Source organism: Protobothrops mucrosquamatus, unplaced genomic scaffold, assembly GCF_001527695.2.
Source record: "Protobothrops mucrosquamatus isolate PMUCROS unplaced genomic scaffold, P.Mucros_1.0 scaffold1406, whole genome shotgun sequence".
Lineage (NCBI taxonomy): Eukaryota > Metazoa > Chordata > Lepidosauria > Squamata > Viperidae > Protobothrops > Protobothrops mucrosquamatus.
In genome coordinates this window covers 176,790-201,852 of record NW_015387591.1, presented here as the reverse complement: position 1 = coordinate 201,852, position 25,063 = coordinate 176,790, and the positions used below count along the sequence as shown (strand labels likewise).

General features: G+C 39.8%; 1 protein-coding gene across 1 annotated transcript in view; it reads left to right on the top strand.

The window, feature by feature from the left end:
- The first annotated feature begins 452 nt into the window (after nucleotides 1–452).
- Nucleotides 453–25,063, top strand: part of GRB2 (growth factor receptor bound protein 2) — a 75,968-nt gene continuing 51,357 nt past the window's right edge. Inside the window, exons 1-2 of the mRNA XM_015821832.1 lie at nucleotides 453–499; nucleotides 18,443–18,687. Of these exons, the coding sequence (XP_015677318.1) occupies nucleotides 18,610–18,687 (78 nt within the window). The 5' untranslated portion in view covers nucleotides 453–499; nucleotides 18,443–18,609. The remainder of the gene's footprint in view (nucleotides 500–18,442; nucleotides 18,688–25,063) is intronic.

Here is a 25,063-nt window from a genome sequence, read left to right as displayed (position 1 = left end):
GCTCAGTTTGGTAGAAAAGGATTAGGGGAGGGAAGATCTATGGTCTTGGCTTCTAAAGTCTGGAAGTATCATGGAAGAGACTGCTCTCCCCAATAAAAAGTCACCGCATCTCCTATCTCTTGAGGAAACAGCAGGAAATGCGATGCAGCGTTTGCTCTAGCATAGGACCCAAGTCTGTAAAATTGTGGAATTACTTGACTCAGTTTCCCCCAAGACAGCTTGAAAACCCACAATGCAGGGAAGCGCAAGAGTAACTCTAATCCCAGGGCGCTACGAGGCGCACACGCGCGACCATCTCCCGGGGGGGTGGGGACCGAGCGTCCGGTCTCGGGGACTCCGAGAGCGCGTGCCACGGGTCCCTCCCTCGCCCAGCTCGTCGTTCGGGACAGCGCGTGCGCTCTGTCAGGGCGGAACGCTTCGTTCCCGCTGAGCGGAGGCCTCGCGAGATCGTTTGATGAGGGGCGTAGCGGAAGCTGTTCTGCGGCTCTCCTGCTGAGGGGTAAGAAGCGCCCGAGGGGGAGAGGGAAGCGGTGGGGGGGGAAGAGGGGGGACACTCGGAGCGCAGCCCCGGTTTACGGTGAATTGACTGGGGCGGCGCGTCCGGTGCAATCGAGCGGATGTCTCTCGGGAGCCCTAGTTGTCGTGGGCTCTGCTTCTGGCTCGCCAAAGCGAGCGGGTGGCCCCAGCCTGTCAAAGGGCTCGGGCGCTGATTTCCGACAGCATTATGCCAGTTTGCGCGCGCCGGAACTTTCCCTTTCGCAGTTTCGATCTTGCTTGCAGAGAACTGCAACTTTTGAAGCGGGGGGGGGGGGCTCCTTCTCGGCTCCGCCCTGGTATTGCTAACTTTCGAAACCTTCCTCTCTTGTTTGCAAACCCTACGCTGGCTTTGGGGGAGTTTTTTTGTTTTGCTTTTCTCGGGATTGTACTGTTTGGCCTCGATACAACAAGGCAGCTTTTATAGTCATGCGAAGTTGGGCCGGTAGGAAAACTGCTTTCCTGAACATGTTAGTTTGCATGCTAGTTCATGCCGATTGTACGATATAGTAAGTTAAAAGCGGATGTTACAGGAACAAGTTTATTTCCGTCGTTGATCAGCCCAAGGTAGAATCGGAAAATATGGAGTTTATCATCTGATTCTGATTATAATTAGACGGTCAACTGCATAATTTTCCAATTTTATCTTCCAATTTTAACCTGAAAACCTAAAAGGGAAAAATGGATGCTACACTGAGTCTTCAGTAAAAATGGTGTGTGGGTAAGAGGAATATCAGTAAATTTTGAATCTTACATTAAGAGTCAGCTGAATTTGGGAGTTTCTCGTATATGTATATATAGTTTTGCTGTTTTAATAAATTCTAGGCATGTGACTAGAGATACATACCACAGTATGCAATGAGCGCTTATTGCAGACATGTCAAACACAAGGCCTGGGGGCAGGATGCGGCCCGCAAAGTGGTTTCATGTGGCCCGCGAAGCCATCCTGGAAACAGTGAGGGAACACACACCCCCGCTGCCTTGGCCCTGGCCCAGGCCGGCCGGGAGCCAATGTACAATTTTGTGGTGGCCATCTATGCTGAAACGCATTCAGTCTTAGCTCCACAAGGCCGTCTAGAAACAGCGAGGAACCAGCCCCTGCTGCGTCGCCCCTGCCCCCTGGGTGCATGTTGGGGAGGTGTCACCCTTTGTGAGGAATGAAGAAATGGACCATGACTTCTGGTGCTTGCCCCGGTCCCACCCTCTTCTGCCAGAGACCCTCAGATCTGTCCCACTCCTGCCCAGGCCCCCACAGGCACCCTTGACGCGAACGATGTAGAGTTGGCCATGCCCACCCAGTAGGCCACACCCATTCCATCCATGCCCACTAATAGGCTGCACCCACCTTGGCCACACCCACTCGCCCCCCCTGAGGGCAACCGCAATGCTGATGCGGCCCTCAGTGAAATTGAGTTTGACACCCCTGGTTTATTGGACTAAAAGTTGTACTGTATTGATAGCTGTTTAGGCAGCTGAACTATTCTAAATACTGTTCTGGGTTTCAAATAGTTTTCCATCTAATATTGTAATTACCATTTTTGTCTGCTCTGGAAGTAATTGATTATTTCTGTGAACAGAAATACAGCTGATACCACTTCGCAATGGCAGTAGTCTTCGTCTATACAATATTTAAGTTTATGTGCCAGTATGAGAATGCATATTTGCATATACAATAGATTAAGTAAGGCTTGAAACTACATCTGTCATTTATGTTTGCATTTTGTCTTTGGTGTGAAGTGATTATCACCAAACTCTGTGCCAAAAGAGCATTCAGTTCAGAAACATAGTCCATCTCAAGTGTTTTTTCTCATCAGTTCTAATTAAAAGGAGGAAGTGGCTAACCTCCCCTTCCAGTGTTACCATTAAATATTTCTGAATACTTTCTGCAAGTATTACAGAAGTGTGCTCTCAGGTTCTCACATCAAGTTAAATAGGAGATGCCACAAAATGGGGCTCACTCATCACCCACTCAGAGCATTACAGGTTTTGTATGTTTTCTTACCAATATGTTTGCTGTCCAGTTGGTATGGAGGTACAATACTTCAAGAAGACAAATTTAACATATAGAAATAATATTTTAGGAAAACAGATTTAACACATTGAAAAATTGAGGAAATTTATACAAAAGAAAATTATAAAAACAGAAAAAATTGAACAATTTTCTTCCCCAGGATCCCAGATCAGGTAACCAAGATGTGAGCCAAAACCAGTTCCATCCCTCTGGATCTTGGGAGATGTGAGAGGCTAGAGCAGTGATGGCGAACCTTTTAGAGACCGAGTGCCCAAACTGCAACCCAAAACCCACTTATGTATCACCAGGTGCTGGGTGGGTATAGCCCACCGGGTGGGCGTGGCTACAGTGATCATGGCAGACTGGGTGAGCGTGGCCACCTCGATGTTGCTGCTGGGGAGGGATTCCTGTGGGAGCCCGGCAGGGATGGGGGAGATTCAGGGGGTCTCTGGCAGGTGGGGCAGTGGGCAGGAGGCTAGTCCTGCAGGGTGAAGCGAGGGGGCAGGGCGGGGGTGAGGCGGACTGGTTGCAGACAAAGGGGGGCTCCGTGAGGAGGAGTAAGAGGGTTTAAGCAAGCTTAGCAACCAGAGTGGGATCCCCTCCCCAAAACGTGCTTCGTGGGTAACCTCAAAGCATGACAGAAGAGATCAAAACCTGCTGCAACCACCCAGCAGATGGGAGGGGAATAAAAACCAAACAGCCCCCCCCTGCGCTCAGGACATCTTGGGACAGGGGGAAGAGTGCGGGCAGGCAGGCATCTTGCTCAGCTGATAGCTTGGGGTGGAAGGGGGCAGCTACACCCCCTCCCAAAGGCTGAAAACTCCAAAAAGGAAAAAAAGTTAAAACAGAAGAGTGTGTTGCCATGCTCTTCTTCCCCACTTCCTTCTAGCTGCAGTTTAAATATGTAAAGACCACAAAAGAAAAAACTTGACTTTCTCTAAAGAGAGGGGCTGGGGGAGCACTGCAGGCGGAACGGCGATGTCGCAAGGCTTCTGGCTATGTAGGAGGGCATTGGGGGCACGTTCTCTTTAAAAGAGCAAAACAAGGCAAAAAAGTAAAAATCCCCTACTCACTCAAAAAAGTAAAAATCCCCCACTCACTTCCCCTCCCAAAAACACAACAACAGAGCTTTCAATGATACAAACAACTTTTTATTGAAAGGTAAAAGTTTGTATTTGGCATGCTTTTGAAGAATTAATGTGATTTTTGCTGTTGTATGCTTGCTAATAATTTATCTAACCTTGGCTCATATTTTGTAAGTTTGAGAGCAACACATGCAGCATTCAGGTCATCTGTTAGTCTGTTTCTGGTGTCAGATTTGATATAATTCAAAGCTGAAAACAGCTGCTCACAAGTATAAGATGATCCAAACAAAGTAAGGAAAGCAATCCCAAGTGCTTTCATTGACTTAAAATTATTTGACAGAGAATTCCACACTTTAAGAATTTCATTTTCAGAACTAACTGTGCTGTCCTTTGTCATCCCTTCTATCTTCTCAAGTGTTTCACGCAGGTCATAGAATTTATTTTTCCAGATAGAGTTTTCTTGAAATTCCAATAGCTCCATTTCCAGATCTCCTAAATCTAACCAGTGTAAGCAGGAAAGATCAAGTTCTTCAAATTTGGCTTTATCTGGAGAAGTAAGAAAACACAGGGTTGTCTCCATCTTACGGAACTGTAAAAATCTGTTACTAAAATTCATCTTTGCAGCTGCTACAATGCTAGAAAATTCCTTGTAGATTTCCTGTTGGTTTGTAGGATTGTCTGCAAATGTAGAATTTTCTAAATGTATTTTTAGATTTGGAAAATATTTCAGCTGCTCGCTTTCAAGGTCTCTTTCAAAAGCCTGCAGTTTTCTCTCAAATGTTTTGATATCACAAAACATCCTTTCTGCTGTTTTCCCTACATCTTGTAATTGTTTGTTCAGTATATTGAAGTGTAGTGTAAAATCTGTAAAAAACATGAGGTTGGTAAGCCAGGCCATATCAGTGAGCTGTGGATATTCTTCCCCCTTTTCATTCATAAACAGCCTAATTTCATCCAAGCAGGCTACAAATCTCTCCAGGACTCGTCCTCTGCTCAGCCACCGGATATTGTTATACATAAATAAACAATTATACTGTGCCTGAACCTCCTCAAGAAGTGCTTGAAATTGTCGACAATTCAAAGCACGAGCCATGATGTAATTCACTATTTTTGTGACATCTTTGAGGACATCGTCAAATTTTTTTTTGCTTTCCCTGGCACAAAGAGCTTCTTGATGTATAATACAATGGAACTGAATGATTTGATGTTTTGTTTCTTTAACAAACAACTGTATGAAACCAGTTGTTGCCCCCACCATAGAAGGTGCTCCATCACTAGTAATTGAAACCACTTTTTCTGGTCTTATGTCTTGTGACAAAAAGGCCTCCTTCACAGCATTGTAGATATCTACTCCTTGTGTTCTTTCAGGCAAAGACACCAGTTTCACCAGCTCTTCTCTCATGATGTCACCAACAGCATAACGCAAAATTACTGCTAGCCTTGCATGATTGTTTATATCTGTGCTTTCGTCCAAGCACATGGAGTAACAGGCTGCCTTTTGTAAGTCAGTGGTGAGCTGCTGACTAACATCACTTGCCATGCGCTGGATTCGATCTTTAACAGTATTTCTGCTAAGTGGCATCTCAGAGATGCGTTGAATAATTTTATCCTTGTTTGGGAAATCATGAAAAAGAGAATCACCCTCAGACAACATGGCCGTTTTGATAATATCGCCATCAGAGAGGTGCTTACCATGTTTTGCTATGCACAGTGAAATTTTAAAACTGGCAGCTGTCAGATGATTTATTCTGGAAAGATAGTTGGAAAAACTAAGATGCGGGGAATGATAGTGCCTCAATTTCCCTTCAAGAAACTCTTTTCTTTCAGTATCACCAAGTTGGGCAACACTTTTGTGGTTGGTGTCAAAGTGCTGTCTGACACTTGATGTGCAACACACATTTTCGTTGTATAGAACACATGCTTTCCCACTGCGTTCAGTCACTCCAAATGACTCTGTCCAGGCCTCTTGGAATGATCTTCCACTATCTGTTTTTGCTTTCTTTGCTGTACTCATTTTTGGTGTACAAGACTTGGAGTCTACAAAAACACAAAATAAAAAAAAAATGAAGCAACCAATACAAATCTATCCCTAAATAACTAACACTATTAGTTAACACTAAAGAAATGGATATTCCCTGAATCAACAATCTAGGACAGTGGTTCTCAACCTTTTTAATGCCGCGACCCCCAACCGGTCGTAAGTCGAGGACTAAACCGGTCGTAAGTCGAGGACTAAACCAGTTGTAAGTCGAGGACTAAACCGGTCGTAAGTCGAGGACTTTCCCTGCCCGGGAGCGCCGTGCATGTGTGGTTCCGCCCCCTGCGCTGGCCGAGGCGTAGCTGGCAAGCAGCAGAGACGGAGCAGGCCGACCACCAGCTGGCCCAGCTCAAGGGAGGTAAGGCACCCGCCGGAAAAGGGGAAAAAATGGCGGACAGCCTTGCTTGGCGACCCCCGTGAAATGGTCGATCGACCCCAAATGGGGTCACGACCCATAGGTTGAGAACCGCTGATCTAGGAGAAGGGAATTAAACAATGAAAGCAGTGTCTTGGATTTTACAGGTTGTTGGGAAAGTATTCATTTTACCAGATACTGAAAATAACAGAGAAATCTGAAGCAGAACGCCTCTATTAGCAGATGCAACTGATATAAAATCTGGATGAAGAATGGTCAGTGAAGCATTCTTGGTTCTCTATTTTATCTTTCCTAATAAGCTGTAACCAACTTCCTCTCTTCACTTTGCAAAACCTGTGGGTCCTACGCCATTCCACATACCTGCAAGAAAGCAGCTGCAATCCGAGTACTCTAATTCAGGGCTTTTCCAGTTGCCTAGCAAGGTGTCAAAAACCTGATGACCCCCCCCAAAAGGAAAAAAGTGATAAAGTACAGTAGTCCTTGCCTTACAACAGTTCACTTAGTGACTGTTTGAAGTGACAACGGCAATTAAAAAAGTGGCGTAAAGCCGTTTTTCACACTGTGATGCACACCCACCCCTCGCTTCTGCCACAAGGCTGGGCAGTCGGTGTACAAACTCCGCTGGCTCGTTGGGGCTTGCTGAGGCCAGCAAGCAACCAAGGCAGCTCCAGGCACCCAGCCGCCCCCTCCTCCACTGCATGGTTGGCTGGCCTGACAATTGAGGGATCGTTGCCGCCGCGGCCATTGCCGCCCCACGAGGCTGGGCAGCCAACTTCTCCCTGGCCTGTGGACAATTTTGCAAGGAAGATAGAAGGGGCCAGAACCCGATGCCCCCTCCCAACCCTGCTCAGGCGCTGCTCTCTCTGGCTGTCTGCTCGGCCTCACCTGGCTTAACCAAAGCCTGCCCGGGCTGCCGCTGCCACCATTGTCGCCACTGCCATTGCCGCCCCACAAAGCTGGGTGAGCTCCGCTGCCTTTTTGGGACCTGCTGAAGCCAGCAAGCAGCCAGGTCCAGATACCCGGCGGCCCCTCACCCCCCTCCTCCCCTGCGTGGCCAGCTGGTTGAGGGGCTCAAAGCAGCAGCCACTGAAACTCACCACTGGTCGCTCGTGCTCGCTCACTGTCTGCACCAAATGCTACTCCCGCCAAAACTTGCTCCTTTTGTAGCCTCTCCCTGCCCAGCACTCGCAGCTTTCCCAGATAAAAAAAAAGACAATAATCTGGGCTGTAGACAAAGAGAGAATTATAAATTTCAGGGGGGGGAAATCTTTTTTGAACTATTTGGATTACAAATATCTATTTAATTGGGACTCTAAAAGTTATTTACAGAGAAAAGAATGGAAGAGAAAAACTCAAATTCTTGGCCATCATGGATCAGAGACACGTAGAAAGAACATATCAAGAAAACATAAATACTTCACAGGAGGAGATATATAGTATACCGCAACTAATTCAAACAACAATGATTTTAAACCACAAAGAAATCCAAAATAACTTTGAAAATATAAATCAATCTATTTCCAAGTTAACTCTACAACAAAAAAATTCCCAGAAAACAACAAAAGAGAAGGAGCAGATAAAACAGATAAATGGATATAGAATTGAGAATAAAGACTTAAAGATGGAACTTAACAAAACAAAGAAACATGATTTAATCCTAGTGGAAATTTTTTTACAAGAATTGGAAAAAACAACTTATCCCGTAAGATTACAAAATAAATCTGAGGACAAGAAAACAGATTGTATAAAATGGACTGTAGAGATGTCAGGAACACTGGAGAGAAAGGAAATGATAAGAGAAGTGGAGAGAAAGAAAAAGATCTTCAACAAGCATGGAAAGGCAGAAGCCCTGTACAAAGACACTTCACCTGATTTACTTTTTATATCTACAGTAACATTTACGAACATGCAGAAAAACCCTTTGATTCAGCAAAATACATTGATTATGAAAGAGATTGGGCAAAGGAAAAGGACTAGTGGAAACCAAGAAAATAGATGATGGGACTTACCAGAGAGAATATTTAAAAAAGAAACATTTGTTTGAATATGGTTAAAGAAATAGAAAAGATTTGGAATATATATGTCATTCTAAAAGGGATGAATTTCCTAAATAATATAATATGCTTTTCCCCTTTTATTCTCTTTCTTGAGATGAGTAATATAAAAAAGTTGAAATGACTTAGATTTAGATAAAGGAAATGTGTTAGATATTTAAATGTGATTGAATTTAAGAAAATTATAATGGATTAAAAATGTTTTGAATAAGAGTTAAAGGATTAGATGATTACATGTATTAATTGGAATATTTAAAAATTAAACATATTTTTAATTATGGTTAAAAAGAATAAGAAATCATGGAAACATATATATTAGCTCAGGAGGGATATATATTTTAAGTAGTATGTTATGTTTTATGTTTCTTTACTCTTGCTCTCCTCTCTTTTTTTCCAGTGTTTTATCTATTCCTTAGGAAATGTAAAAGTGTGAGATGGTTCACATGGAAAAAATAAAGTTAAATTTTTTAATGTAATTAATTTTTGAGAAAATCTTAACCAGTAAGAATACCTAGAATTTGGTGGGAGAAACAAATTAAAATAAGGACTGTAATAGTCCTATGATAAGGCAACCAGAATGATTGGATAGAAAAGAAATATTATATTGATGTGATTATTATTTTTAGGAATATTGGGAAAAATTATATATTTAAATGTTATCTATCAAAACAATAAGAATTGTATTAACTCAATGTTTGCAAGAGGATATTTTGGGAAAAGAGAAAATCAACTAAAACCATTATGTGGATTATGGATTATAGAAATCAATTGTTAGCGATTGTTTTACAAATGTAAACCCAGACAACACACTGTTCACCAATTATTAAGTGATTTATGTTTTTTTTTAAATCAATAAAATATATTACAGGAAAAAAAACTTGCTCCTTTTGTAGCCTCTCCCCACCCAGCTCTCACAGCCTTCCCAGACTCTGCATGCGTGGAGGAGGGGGAGGGGAGCAGCCCAGCCCTGCATCCATCTGTCTGGGGCGATGGCACGCGTGCCCACAGGGACGGCTCTGCGTGCCGCCTGTGGCATGCGTGCCATCGGTTCGCCACCACGGCTTTAGGGTCTTTATCAACCACAGCAGTGGGGCAGCCATAGAAACTGACTTAACAGGGGGTCTGAGATAGCATTTTCCTCAGGATCTGAGATCTAAGTTTCCTTTCCCCCTTTCAGCTAAGACTGAAACTTTCTTTAAGTTTGTGTTAATTGTTTCAGTTCCTGCCAGGAGTAGCAAAAAAGACAGTTCTTTCTCCCACCTTCTCTCCATTTTCTTCCTCTGATCCATGCCTTCCTTGCTAATTTCTTTCTAACTGCTCCACCTACCCCTTCAAGCTTCTAGTAGAAGCCCCATCCCATCTCTCCATGTTTTCCCCCAAATCTCTCAGCTTTCATCTCCATTCACCACTCTCTGCCTTGGTTACTCCACAAATTCCTATTCCCATTGTCTTCCTGCCTTTCCTATCTTTCTTTTATCACTTGCATCTCCCCCATGGCTAAGTCTAATGAGTAGGCTGCATCTACTGGCCCAATTCAGGATCGCTCAGGATGCTGCAGCCCACCCAGCACTCCATGGGCGCTGCATAATGTCGTTCATAGTTCGCCCCTCATCCCTATTATTAGGGGGCTCTATTCCAGCTATGAACTGGTACCATAAGTAGCAATGGCAGAATTCTAAAGGGTCCTCTTTCCCCTGCCGATCCCCAATGGCTTTAACTCATAATTGGGTGCCAGACATTAAGTCCTGCATCATGTTTTGGAACCCTTGTGAGACACTGAAGCGGTCAGCAGGATTGGGGGAATTAGGATTTCTCCGGTAGGTGTACCATTTGGTGCAGTCTTCAGGATAGGTTAATATGACCCGCTCAGTTTCTTGGTCCGATAAATGGTACTGGAGGCTCAGTGAATGTAGCCTCCAGGCCCACTTGACGGGATCAGGGCTCAAGGCCCCCAGATCTGTAACAATCTGTTTCAATCTGATAAAGGAGTATGAGTAACTATTTCTTCCCACTCTTCCCATTGCTGCTTTGGGGCATTTCTGCTCCTTGTTTGTGCTCTGGTTTCCACTACTGCTATTGAAGCCTGAGGAATTTTATTGCTTAATTCCTCAAAGGGCTCCTTCCCATCAGAGAAAGAGTCTGGGATTTCATTGGGACCTTAGCCTGTTAAGCAGGCAATTTGGTAAGATTGCTGCCTTATTTGTCTGCGCAGCTCCCCAACCTTACTACATTCTCCACAAGCTGGAGGTCTGCACAAGGCCCTTTAAAGCTTCAGTTTTTAATACTTGCACAGCATGCTTTTGTTGCCATTCTTCTTCCCTTCCTAAACCACCCTTCAAACTGAGCTAAGGTCTCTCTTAGTTCCACCATTTAGCTCTTCTGCAGCTGGTAATCAGCCTACAAAACATGGTTATTTTTGAGTTGCACACAAAAGTGTGCTCTCAGGTTCAGCTTATGGTCACTCACCCACAGACTCACAGGCCTGGAAAATTGCCACACTCAATCCCAAATCAACCGAAATACAGAGACCAAATGAATTTAAAATAGCAAACTTTTACTGATATATTTTTGGTCTTACACACACACACACACACATACTTACCCAGTGTCCACTACTAGGCTGCCAGGCAATGGCCAGAGGGACAGAAGCCACCAAGTCTGGCATCCCAAAAGACTGGGCAGGCTTCAGGACCTCTCTTTATCCCCCAGAGGAGGGGCTTCCCATGCAGGCCCAACTCCTTTGTTGGTGAGACTTGGGGAGGGGCTAGCCATGTGCTCAGACCCAATTTTTGTCCTTTTGTTCCCTTAATGACTTGGTTCCTTTCCCTGAGGGAGCTTTTCCTGGCTTTTGTCCACTCTGCTTATGTGCCTTTGCCATTTTTAGGTATGGTGGCTTTGGCCTAGTCTCACATAAGTACATTAAAACTTAGTTCTTAAAGTTCTTGTTATGTATTGTACAAAACCATTATGACTATTTCTACAGGGTAAGGGTACCTTAAGGTGTGTATATGTGTCAAAGGTATACCAACGCCAACCTCTTTGCATATTTTGACAATTGTTAGCAAAGTATAGGATAATAATATCTTAGTTCTTTCCACATTTTAGGTAAAGGATGTTACAAGTTTCTAAGGAAGGAAAAAATTGTCATAAAGCTCTCCTCTCTAATAATGCTTTTCACTTTATTCAGAACTTTTTCTGTGCTAGGATTATTTGGATTTTTTTAATTGATTATTTTTTTAAAACCTACCCATATTATCAAAAAACTAGTCTCTATAGCACTCTGCTTAACATAACCATCCACGTTACATGTAAATGTAGAATATTCATGTCCTGCAAGAGAGGAAGAAAAAAAATGGCTATTTATAAGCCTTGACTAGTGGAACAAGGAGGAAGTGAACTATTGTTTCTACTGCTAAAGATTTTGCATACTGAGATTAATCTGGTTCCATGGAAAAAGATGATTAACTTTACTGTCTTCTTCCTAAGCTAAGGCCTGTTCTCCCTGCAGTATTTTGTAAAATATGGTGGATGGTACAGGAAGTTTTAAGAATGCAAAGTATTTGCTTAATCCAGGTCTGTCTTTTTCAGTTGAATAAGAGGGTGATAATATTTTACTACATAAGGTAGTTTCTTGTTTTGGTCATCAGTTAAAATTAGTTAAAACATAAGCCTCTTGAGTGTAAAGTGAGTGTATTGCAATAGCATTCAACCAGTTTGCTGGTTAACCAGCTTTCAATAGGTAAGGAATTGTATCTGCCAAAAGTGGAATAGATCTTCTGACACTCCCCTAGTTTGTGAGAGACATAAAGAGAAGGCTATTCACCCACCTTCTCATCACTTAGGTCTTGTACACACATTAGTACAAAAATTAAGTAGATTGCCAGTAAGGAAACAAATTGTCCTCTCTTGCTAGTATAGCCCATTGTAATGCTGTTCTAAGCATGCAAAAGGAAAAGCCCAATTTATTTGGCCAGCATAGAAATTACTAGAATAGCAGCAAAAAACATGGAGCTTCATTCTCCAATAGTACATAGTGTTTTTATACTAGGTAATTCTTTTAGCCTGTGTTTACTGTTTATTTGCTTGTTTGATCTATATACTACTGTTTATTCAGGAGCTATATATTGTATAGCTCTCTTTTCTCCCACAGTATCAACCCTGTGAGGTAGATTGGGCTAAGAGAAACACTGCCCAAAGTTATCCAGTGAACTTCTATGGTTAAGGGTAGATTTTGAGATGTGATGAAAAATCTCTTTGAGTGAAGAAAGGTAATCTGTGAAGATTGTCAAAGCTTGAAACGGTGATATATTTAGAAGATATATTTTTAGGTTTACTGGGTATGAATCAACTCATAATCCTCTAATGCTCAGTGCTAAATAATAAATGCACTGAAAATTACATCATCAAAGAAAAGCATTATGGTTAAATGACTGTTGTTTAATCATGATGTACACATATATAGAAGAGAAAATGGTTTAATTGGGAAAAATATTTGGGGATGAAGAAATAATCTGCTATACGGCAGGGCTTTTCAACCTTTTCACCCATTGTACCACTTTTAGGATATGGCAACATCCGAGTACTACCAGTCGCCTAGCAAGGTGTCAAAAACTTGATAAAGTACAGGTAGTCCTCAACTTACAACAGTTCGCTTATTGACTGTTCGAAGTTACAGTGGCACTGAAAAAAGTGCCCCCCAAGCCACAGCCGAGTAAGACACCTGCCTGCCCACCCGGCGGCGCTCTTCCTCCTGTCCGAGGTTTCCATTGTTGTGAGCATTTCTGTTGGGGATTGGCAGCGGGGGTGGGGTGGGGGAGTGTTTGATTTTTATTCCCCCCGTCTGCTGGGTGGTTGCAGCAGGTTTTGGTCACTTCACATGACCCTGGGACACTGTGACCGTCATAAATATGAATCAGTTGCCAAGCATCTGAATGTAAATCACAAGACCCTGGAGAGGCTGCAACATTCCAGCTGATCAGCACTTCAGCAGAAGCGCCAGGATCAGTGCCGCTTTCCAGCTGATTGGTGCTTCTTCAGGGCTCAGCAGAAGTGCCAGGATCAATGCTGAGCTCCAGCTGGAGCCTGGCGCTGATCCTGGTGCTTCCACTGAGCCCTGACAGCCCCGAAGCAGCGCCGATCATCTGGAAAGCGGCACTAATCCTGGCGCTTCCGCTGAGCCGTGACAGCCCTGCAGCTCCAGCCTTCTCTCACTCAGGCTTGTGCGGTGCTGCCACCGGTTCAGCTCATTCCCCTCCCCCGCTACCACTTTTCTAGGATGGTCGCGTACCACCTGCCAGGTGCCAGTGTACCACAGGTGGTACCCGTACCACTGGTTGAAAAGCCCTGCTATACGGTATTTATAAATAATGTATAAATATTTATAAATCCCTTCCGATTTGTAGCCATGAGCATCATTTTGTAGATAAATGTATTTCTATTTATTTATATCGCACCTTTATTTTTTTTACAAATAATTCTAGGCAGCGAACATATCCAACACATCTTCCTCCTATTTTCCCCACAACAACCACCTGTGAGGTGAGTTGGGCTGAAAGAGAATGACTGGCCCAAAGTCACCCAGCTGGCTTTCATGGCTAAGGTGGGACTTGAACACACAGTCTCCTGCTTTCTAGCCGGGTCCTTAACCACTAACCAAACTGGCTCCCATAGTATGCGTGTAGTCTATAGTGCATAAACTATCAAACTGGTATCTAAACCTTGCTGACAAAGTACTCCTACATCATTCGTCATAGTGCAGGTCATGTGGATGACTGAGAATTTCCTCAGACGTTACCAAACTGATAATTTACTAGTCTTATGCATGATTAAAGAAGCTTCAGTTAGCAATATCTAAAGCCTTTCTAGATCAGACAGGAGAAAGAGAGCTTTCTACTCCTATAATCGCCAGTCAGAATCCCACAGTAACTAACTAGCTAGTCATGCTAGTAACTTCTAATTTGTGAATAAAATTTATATTTCTAGGAATTTTAAGCTTGTCAGTGGAAATTATAGTCAGAGCTAGTAGATTTTATAGCTATTTCCTGAATAAATTTGTCTGCTTTTTTAAAAAAAAGTCTTCTGAGCTGTTATCATTACAAACTGTGATATGAGAATTCGCAACGTCACGTGGCATGGCGTGATGTATCTCGACTTTTTTGCCATTGCTGGCAATGGGGTGGGCGTGGTTTTGCTATGATGGATCCAGCCCACGGGCCAGCAGTTTAACACCCCTGGTTTAAACTGTTAAAAAACACTTGGTTTTGTCTGCCCTTAATTCCCCACCATTGGATAAGTGTGAATTCTGATATTATGAAATAGGAAGAAAAAATTATTTCTGTTTTCTCCATCTTTATTGTCCTGTATTTTTTTTCTCTTTTTCCCAAACTTTTTGAATCCATTCTTAATTATGTACCATGGGACGTATCCTTTTTATGCTTGTACATGCACATCTGGCTACTTTCCATATATATATCACTAATAACTGAGATAATAAGTTCAAAATCACTTCCTTCTGCATTATTTATTTCACCTATTAACTCACATTGGATTTACCAAAATTGCAGTTTGGAAGCTGAGTAATATGCAAGCAGAGGAAATTATACGCATTTCCTTTACAGATCATTTTGTAATATGCATTCCTGCAATGACTTAGGCAAAAGATTTGCTCTTCAGAATTTCATATTCACTGTCTATACTCTATATCCAAACAAATTCAGCGACAGGGTGAAAAGTGTCACCCTAAATCATGTCAGCAATTTCCTGATAAGTCTAGCTTCCCTTACTATTGTTTTGTGTTTAATATATTATGCCTCATTTATGCTTGTAAAGTGAAGTGATATATTGTAAAATATCTGCCCAAATTAAGACTAGAAGTTTTGTAAATTGTTTTGCTCAATAAACATTCTTGCTTTCATTCTTATCCCATTGTTCTCTCAAGCTTGTTGTTATATGTCTGCTTGCTGTTGTTTTTAGTCTAATGCTAAAATCTCTCAATAGTTTGATTCTTGCAGGCCCATTTGAGACAAAATAGTCAAGCTGTTCTTTAATGAAAGCATTTTGACTCAGGTAGACAATGAACTGTCTTGGTATTTGATTACTATTTGCAGAACAATAATCAAGTTTAGATTTGTAGACCTGGTTTTCAAGCATTATACTATTGTAATTAATGTATTAATGCCAGGAGGCACCAGCCACAAATCCATCAAGCAACCACTAATGCATTTCGTGTAGTAGAAAGCAAGAAAAAGAATTATCGCCAGAGTTTCCTCAAAGTTTTTAGAATATCAGAAAAAGAGGAGGGTTCTGCCTTGCTAGAGAGAAAAAAAACATAACTATCTCCCAAGTTTTCTGTTATACAAGTAGAAAGAAAGAAAAAGAGCTGTATCTAAGTTGACAAAAGGATTTTGATTGGATTCTCACATTGCATTAAACCATAAAATATTTTGGCTTAACCTGATGAGTGAATCCATTCACCAGAAGCAGGATGATAGAATGGATATTTTGTAAAACACAATAAAGTATATTGGGGGTGGACCTAAGAATGATGTCTGTGACTTGAGTTTCTTTCCACCTTTATTTACAATTTGAGCTGTGACTTGTTCTAAGTTAGTTTTTCAGACTCCACTCTACTCTGCTGTTTTTAATCAGGTAAGAAATAGCAGGAAAGTAACAGGAAAACTCTTAGGAGCTTTACACATTGCATGAAACTATAATGGGTTATTGAAACTGGAATTCCAGCTACTGTGATATAATAATAATAATAATAATAATAATAATAATAATAATAATAATAATAATAATAATAATAATAATAATAATAATAATAATAATAATAATAATAAGTTGGAAGGGACCTTGGAGGTCATCAAGTCCAACCCCCTGCTCAGGCAGGTAACCCTGTTTCTGAACTATAGCTTGTATTTTACTATTTGTGATTGCCTATCGGAGTTTGTTCAACAAATTATAGTTAAAACCATGGCTTTTCATTTTAGAAGAATGATTTCCAGTTAAAATGTGTGTTTGCATGAGTTGTAGTGGTAAAGAATAGTGTTGGAATTGTACAATTTTTTTCCCCAGTTCTGGTTTGGAAAAATACGGTATAGCTGTTCACAATTTATATCCAATTTGTATCATATCTATAATCACAAACACATTTTTATTATAGGCTTGTATTCCAGATTATGTGTGTTTTTATATAGAATGACTGTTTACTAATTCTACCAACCTATGGAACTTGCTGATAAATATGACTAAGACCATAGTTTTATCATATTTATATGTGCGCCAGACTTTACTTAATGTATTTTAAAATATATGCAATTTGGCACAGGAATGAAAATCCTCTTTTAGATATATATTTGAATGTTATGATTCCATGTCTAGATTATAGACAGATTGCGGTTTCCTTTGATGACTTTGCTCGTAATTAAAGCTAAAATGTTTAATGAATTCATTACCATAGTATATGTAAATATGTAAGCTAAATTTGTCTTATTTGAATCAAAGAATGAGGACACCCAGGTACTAGTTATTCCGTCAGCCCTCAGTAATTTTAGACTAGGGGTCTTCAAACTTGGCCCTTTTATGACTTGTGGACTTCAACTCCCAGAATTCCTCAGCCAGGCACGCTGGCTGAGGAACTCTGGGAGTTGAAGTCCACAAGTCATAAAAGGGCCAAGTTTGAAGACCCATGTTTTAGACCAATCATTCTTTTTCAGCCTTGCCTACCTCACATTGTCATTGTGGGAAAAATAAGTAGGAACACTAGGTATCTTGGCTTAAGTTTCTGAATAAAAGGCAAGTTATAAATAAAAGCTATAAAATAAATAAATATTGAAGGGAAAATGGGAGTTACGTTGAGTAGATCAGCCGTGAGACAGAGTTGGGATGAACTCATGCTACCTCATGAAAAACATTTAAATATGAAATAATTTCCAAAGTTGGACAGTAGAACAAACATTCAGATGTATGTTTTACATATAAATAAAACAACAGAGGCATGGATGAGAATCACTAGCAAGACACTGCTCTGTGGCTTTACCTTTAGGTATGTTTATGAAGGGAACAGCAGAGAATTTTATTGGCTTCAAATTTATTGAATAGTATTGCTATTAATGTAAAAAATAAAGCCTTTCCTGAAATACTGTGGAGTCAATTATGCATCCTTTAAAATATACCGTTTGTTTGAGGGGGGTGTAAAGGGGGTGTAAAACTTTATACAGTAATGAATGGGTTAGTTTGTAAGCTGCCACAATATAGTTTTGGCTCATAACTATTCATCATATTTGAATATTCTGTTTTTCATCCTATGCAATAAATTCATGTTTTTTTTGTTTGAACATCAGATTTCAAACAGAACTAAAGGCTGTCTGGTAAATTGTTAAAGTAGCTGGGCAATTCAACCCATACTTCTATTTTCAAAATATTCTCTTTTATATAGTATGGACCTTTTTAAAGTTCTGACACAACTATTTTTTTCTCAAAGGACACTATATGCAAGATCAGTTGCAACTCTGGGAGGTTGGAAACAATATTTTCTCTGACCAGTGGAGAAACGGTATATAGAGGCTGATAGCATAGGGGAAACTTCTATTTCGTCTCATTTGGAAGAAAGCTTTTTTTTTTTTCCTGAAAACTTGTCAAGATATGTTTACTATGTGAAAACTGACCATCATTCTGTGTTTCACTTGAAAATAACAGGATTCAACTAAACACCCCCCCCAACCCCCAACCCTGAATTTAGACCTTCCATTCAGGATCGTACCCTTGGCCTTTAACTAGAGAAGGGAACGGCATGTTTTATTGGGTCGGATGACTTCAGCGTTTCCCCTTAGAAACCTATGTGTGTGTGTTAGTGCCTGTGTGTGTGTGTGTGTGTGTGTGTGTGTGTAAGTGTGGGTGTGTAAGCTTAACGTTTATCTCTTCAAGAGAACTCCCGGTTTCTGCATTCAAGGGAGGGAGTCGATTTTGCTGCCCGCTCCCTGCTCTAAGAAGCGCCCCTTCAGCAGAGAAGCCCGGCTTTCTGTGTCGGCTTCGCTTTGGAGGGCGGGCAGCGCCAGCTGCTCTAGAGCGAGGAGGAGGGGCGTGAGCAGGCCGATTTCTTTCCCTATCCTGTTCGGTGGCTGGAGTGGGGGAGTCTGCGTCCGTCCTCTTGGACTAGCTGCTATTGGCCGTAGTAAATGCCACTCGACGCTTCCTGCCTGCGCCGGGAGCTGAAAGAGAGGTTGCAGAAAGAGGAAGCGGTAAAGCTGAGCTGAGTCGAGAGGAGGGAGAGGTGCAGGGCGCGGTCCCTGTCATTGATCCGGGCAACTTCCCTCAATGTTCCCTCTCTTCCTTCCCTCTTAGGGCGGATTGGCCCTCGCTGTTTCCCTTGTCTATGCGAAAGACCGAGCCGGAGGTCGGGCAGAAAGGGCGGCGCGGACGAGAGGCAAAGCTAAACCGGGCGTTCCCGGAGGAGGCTTCAGGGAGAGAGCGCCTTTTCCTCTTCGTTGCCATCCAAGAGCGACCCCAGCATGGAAGCTGTCGCCAAATACGATTTCAAAGCCACCGCAGACGATGAGCTCAGTTTCAAACGGGGAGATATTCTGAAGGTAGGTGGTGCACAAAGAGGCCAAGATTGCCCTCTTCAGGCTTTCTCCGAAATGCTTGTCTTTAGAATCTCCGTCATATCGTTCCTACAGACCTTGTATCGCTCCCCGCCTCCCACACGTTGAATTTAGTCTTTGTTCATTGGGTGTACAAATTGCCTTTTGGTACTTTTTACTATTCGTGTAAAAAGGTTGAGTGCTAGAGCTGCACTAATGTTTTTTATTGCAACTTGCTGTGTGATACTGCAGGTTTGGGTAGTTGTCAGTTATTTCCTTCCCATTTTAAATGTCTGTTTCCTCCTCACTTTGGTAGTGTCAAAGCTGCTACTAAGCAAGAAAGAGTTCTTGCCAGTGAGTGCTTAAAACGGCAATTTTACTTTGTATGTATCAGTTCTGCTTAGGAATATTCTTCTGCTACCCTGTGTTATATTCTTCTGACAACATACTTTTTAAACTGTGGTTTCTTATTTGTACGTACATCTATCAACCGAAGGTAGTAACATTAATGCATCTTGGAAAGAAAGCTTTGTGTGTGGACTTCAACTCCCAGAATTCCTCAGCAAAGGTTGTTATAGTTAAGGATTCTGAGAATTGAAGGCCACATACTTGAAGTTGCCAAAGCTGGGAAACACTGCCACAGTTCATGAAAAGTAATAGTGTAATATACTACTGCTTGTTTTGCTTTCCTTATATTTTCCTTATATATTTCCTTAGAATTACTGAGGAAGGAAGGGATCTTGGAGGGCTTTATAAAAAAATGCTACTGTTTTTCTTTTGTTTCCTCTCAGAGAAAATCAGAATTAGCTTATAAGTTCAGTTAATATAGAAGTAAAGGAATACATTATTTAATGTATAAATTTCATGTTCAATTTGAAATCTTTATTTTGTTAAGCTAATAAAACAGCGTGATGGTAGTTGAGCATCAAAGTAAATTTAGAATATAGTATGGTTAACTTCTGGAATATAGTTCATAGTTTTTATAAGTATATAGAGTCTGGGAACAGTTTGTAGTTAACAAAATACAACTATATAATGCAGAAAGACAAAGTATTTTAATTTTAAAATATATCTCACAATTCTGGCTAAAGGCTACAAGGTAATAAAAATAAATAGATATAAAAAGTTAAATCGGGCCTGCTTAAGCTCTAGGGTGGGATATTTATAATGTCAAACTGTAAATGTGTTTGGTCCTCCTTCTTTGTACTAAGAAAAGATAAAACTCAGATGCTATATTTGGGGAGCAAAAGAAATGACTGGAGGGCTTAAATCAGATTAGCCTTATTTTTCCTGGGTTCATGTTAGATTGAATTGTATATATTAATGTTAATAGTTTAGCCACTAATATTTGGAACTTTGTTATTTTTTTCACCAATGACATATTAATATCTGATCCTGACATTAATAATGTGGTACATCTAATTCAGTGAAGTGGGGAAGGGAAACTAATATTCATAGATTCCTTCCAATATGGTTAACATTTAGTAAGGGGATCAAGTCACAGGGAAAAACCCTCCATTGTGCCTGAAAGAATGGTATTCCTTTCAAGTTCCTATTTAAAATTATCCTTGCCTTCAATGTTGGATATAGCAGCACAGTTGTTGAATCATTTTTAAAGAACATGCATTGAAGCCTTACTTCATCTCATATTGCATTGCTTCCTTGGTTTCATCCAACATTCAAAACCAAAAATAGGTGTCATATGATTTATAAAACTGGTATTGAAAATAATTAATTCTTCTGAATTAATTCAATTTCAGATTCTAGTTTAGCCCGGATCTAATCTCACAATGTATCTTGAGGATGGATTCAATTTAAAAACAACTTGGTTCAAATTATCCAATTTATAGTCAGATAACTGAATTAGCAAAGTTCTATATTCATTAGTACTTTAAAAGAGAAATATGTATTAGGTTTTGATGTGTTTCTGTATCACAATTGGAAAATATAACATTTGTTCATCAATACTAAGTGGAAGCACAATTGAAACCTAGATATTTTTATCTGACATGCAATCAAGTTTTTTCTTCTTTCATCAATTCTTGAGAAAGAAAAGGTTCTGAAATAAATATGAATGAATGGATTGAGGTGAAAATCAGTAAAATAGTGAAATCTTGTCTGAATTGGTTCCAAAGTTAGTTGTACTTCTATTGGAATTAATATTTGAGAATTTAATAACGTTGGCTGGGTCCAACACATTTATCATTATACTTCACAGTCCTTATTAGGTAATTAATTATAAATTAATGAAGCTTTTTGTTTCAGATTCAGGTCAGGATTTAGTTGTACTTTTCCCCCAACCGATTGTGTTTTTGCTTTTTTCTATTAACTAATGAAATATATCTATTAAGTATAGGAATTATGAAGGGAAGGCCATAGAAGTTAACAATTTGTTTGAATTTACAATCTTGCTAAATTATCCTTTCATTTCTTATATGGCCACACTGAAGAATATTGATGAATATATGCAGGTAATCCTCGTCTTACAACAGTTCATTTAGTGACCGAAATAACAACAGCACTGAAAAAAGTGACTTAAGACCATTTCTCACACTTATGACAGTTGCAGCATCCCTATAGTCACGTGATTTACATTTGGATGCTTGACTACTGGTTCATATTTATGATGGTCACATTGTCCCAGAGTCATGTGATCAGCTTTTGCAAACTTCTGGCAAGCAAAGTCAATGGGGAAGCCAGATTCACTTAACAACCGAGTTACTAATATAACAACTGCAGTGTTTCACTTAACAAATGTGGCAAGAAAAGTCGTAAAATGGGGCAAAACTCACTTAACAAATTTCTCAGTTAACAACATAAATTCTGGGCTCAATTGTGGTCGTAAGTCAAGGACTACCGTTATTAACTATATTCACATTATTTTAATTATAACGTGCCATTCTCAGTACGTCTTCAAAATGGTACTTTCAAAAAGAATAGGTTTGTATTGCTCGTCAACACTTGAATGATTAGAAATGTCCTTCTATATAGTCTTGGGGAAGAAAACAAAATGCATGTTCTTGGACAAATTTTCACTAAATCCTCTTTAAAAATGTTATTTGTAAGTATTGACATTGCAGGAAATGCATATATTCAGTTCTTGGCTATCACTTGAACTGCAACTGTTACTGCTTGTTCAGTAGTAACCTATGTTCCAAAAGCAAACAAACCTTTGATTCAAAATTGTGTAAATTTGTTCAGCTCTGTGTTTGTGTATGTGAGACTATAGTATGATAAGTTTTGCTTCTCACTTTGAAAATAGGGAAATTTGCCTATTCTCAATCAACTATCACAATATACTGCTATCTGGCAAGGAAAACAGATTTTTTTTTCATTTGCCTTACAAAATGTTAGAGACTATTTTTATATTGTTTAGATGATATGTTTTATACTTCTCCCAAGCAACATTAAACTAGGCATGTTGTTTTACATCATTTGTATTTATAAACAACGTCTGCCAACTAGGCAAATAGGTCAATACATAATAAAATCAAGAAAATAATTATACAGTATAATTTGAGAACAGCCTTAAAATGAGAGAGTAACAAAAGTCATATATTAAAAGCCAGAGAGTAGGAGCTCGGAACAAAACATCCTGTGTTTGTCTTATGTGGGAATTCGAAACTAGTAATTGTTCCTGTTTTTGTCCTAAGGCTACAAAATATATAACCAGCATTTTAAATTAAACAAAGGAACCGATGATCAATATTGTAAGAATAATGAAATGTACTTTTGATTTAAAAGAAGGTGGGCTGCAACCATTTTGTCTCATCTAAAGGCTCAATTATGTTCTGGATCATTTTCAAGGCCCTAAAATGTACGGAATGTGGGTTGTGGTTCACAACCTCTGTAGGATTGCATTTAATCCCCAACCTGTCTGCCTTTAGAAGAGAAGGCAAGATACATGTCAGATGGACATGCTCCTAGTTCCTTCCCTTAAATATTGCCACCTTATGGGAGCTAGAAAGCATGTGTTTTCCATGGTAGCCCCTGCCCTATGGAACACCATTGCTTCTGAAGTTGGGCAGCCTTCTACCCTCCTAAGCCTTCAAAAAAGCAGCGAAGGCTTGGCTTTTCCCCTAAGCTCTGAGGTAGGAGGAGGTGACTATGTGTTGGAAACGCAACTCGGTGCTAGGTTTTTTGTTTTTAATGTTTGTGGTTTTAGTAGTTTTAATATGGTTTTTATGTTTTTGTTAGTGATATTTTAATTCTTGATTGATAGCTGCCCAAGGTTTGATATAAAACGGGCAGCTATATAAATGTTTCAAATAATAAATATATTTTTGCAAGATTCTTAATGTTAGTATTTTAACTTTGTAATGTTTCATTCTGTGATCTGTAGATGTTAACCTCTCTTCAGTATTCTTTTGAGTAGAAAGCAGGATGTCAACTGAATTAAAAATAATTTAAAATTTTTGACACATTCCTATTATGCATAAAGAGTTCTGAGTTCCTAAGAAATGGTGAAACCTCCAAATTAGATATAAAACATGTTTATGACGATTGTTAGCACTTGTATCTGCAGATATAATGTTCAGTGCAGGAATTGAAAATTAGAAATATACTGCTTTAGTATTTGCAGATGACTACAGTACATCCATTCTAAAATGTGAAGTTCATTTCTTGTGCATCTTGGATATTGTTGTATTTTAGAATTGAAAATAGTAGAATGCATATTCAGGTGTTCATTGGGTTAATTTTTAACCATGTTGTCTGATTATTTTGTAACTTGAATTATTTTGTAACTTTCATGATGCATTTAGGCTTCTTTGGTAATACTTTGGCTTCTGTAGGCTGCCAACTGAAAAGGCCAATAGGCTACCCGGTATTATTGCTTAAAATCTAATGTGCTTCTGGCAAATAAATTCTTAACTCTGTTGGGATCTCTGCCAGCTGGCAACTGTTCAGATATAAAGTGCATCAATGCTGCTTATGATTTGGCACATGATGGAGAAAGGATAGATGTCCACATTTACCCTGGTTGATAATGAAATGAAGTCCATCCTTTATCTTGATTTAATATACTGTAGCACATCATAAGAATAGGCAACAGCTTATTTTCTAGTGATAAATGCACTATGTTTTCACTACTTAGACAATATCAGTAGAGATGGAAAACATTGTGTAAAGTGATTAGTAGACTGCTAATATTGGAGGTGTTGAAAATCCATGATTGCTATGTTGACAAACCTGAGCAAGATGTATTGTCATCTAACTGGAAATATATTGCTTTTACACAAAAAATTCAACAAACATCAGCTAGGGATGAGGGGGGGGTTGCATTCTTTTAGAAGGGGCATGTGTGAATGTTCACATTTTTAAATGGCATTCACATTATTATTTTTCAGTATGCTTGTTATGTTTCTTTTGAATCAGAAGTCAAGTAAAATTGTTCCAAATAGTTGTTGCTGATCTTGCATTTTCAGTTCTTGCATAAAAGCAAATTTGAAGTTCACTGCATAAGGAGCATATTTGTGTAACATACGATGAACGAGGTCAGCAAGTAATAATAGGATTTCTTACCTAGGTTTCCTTTTCCATTTCACAGTGTGATTGTTGTTATTTGCTGCAGAGTCATGTTGAGGTTGGCAGTCTGATAAAAGCTCACTTCTAAAAACAGCAAATTAAATACGTCTCTTGTGTTTGCTAGATGGAAACACTACACAGTAACCTGATTGTGGTGGATGACTTGGTCATATTTCCTAATGTCAAACATTCCCTGTACCTGGGAAACTAACATCCTGGAGGTTAATCCAGCTTTTTCTCTGACATGTTTTTGACCCAAAAGTTGCACTATAATGATCCATCTTATCATTTAAAATGTGGGAAAGAATATCTTAAAACCTTTTTTGAAACTGCATTCCTAACATAGTAATGACATTTTTATTAATATTTAAGACTAATGAGCTGTGTTACCCTAAACCAGGAGTAGGCAACCTTGGCTGTTTTATGACTCGTGGACTTCAACTCCCAGAATTGGGAGTTGGCTCAGAAATTCTGGGAGTTGAAGTCCACGGGTCATAAAACAGCCAAGGTTGCCTACCACTGCCCTAAACCATGATTTATTTAACCACAGTTTATTGAATAGATCATATTGGTTAAGCCAGAAACATGATTTACCAACCAGTGAATTGGTTCGGGCAACATTCTAAAATTAAAACAATGTTTCAAAGAATGTTATATGAATATCTGTAATTTTTGATTATATGATGAAGCATTGAGTTAAATGTATGGCTTGTTACAAATTTCATGTCTCCATATTCCATGGTTTCACATGGATTCATATTTATATACTGTATATTCATTTCTGAATCACAAAGTAATAAAAACTGAATTATTAAAAGTTTCGTAATGCAGTATTGTTGAATTAGAAATGAATAAT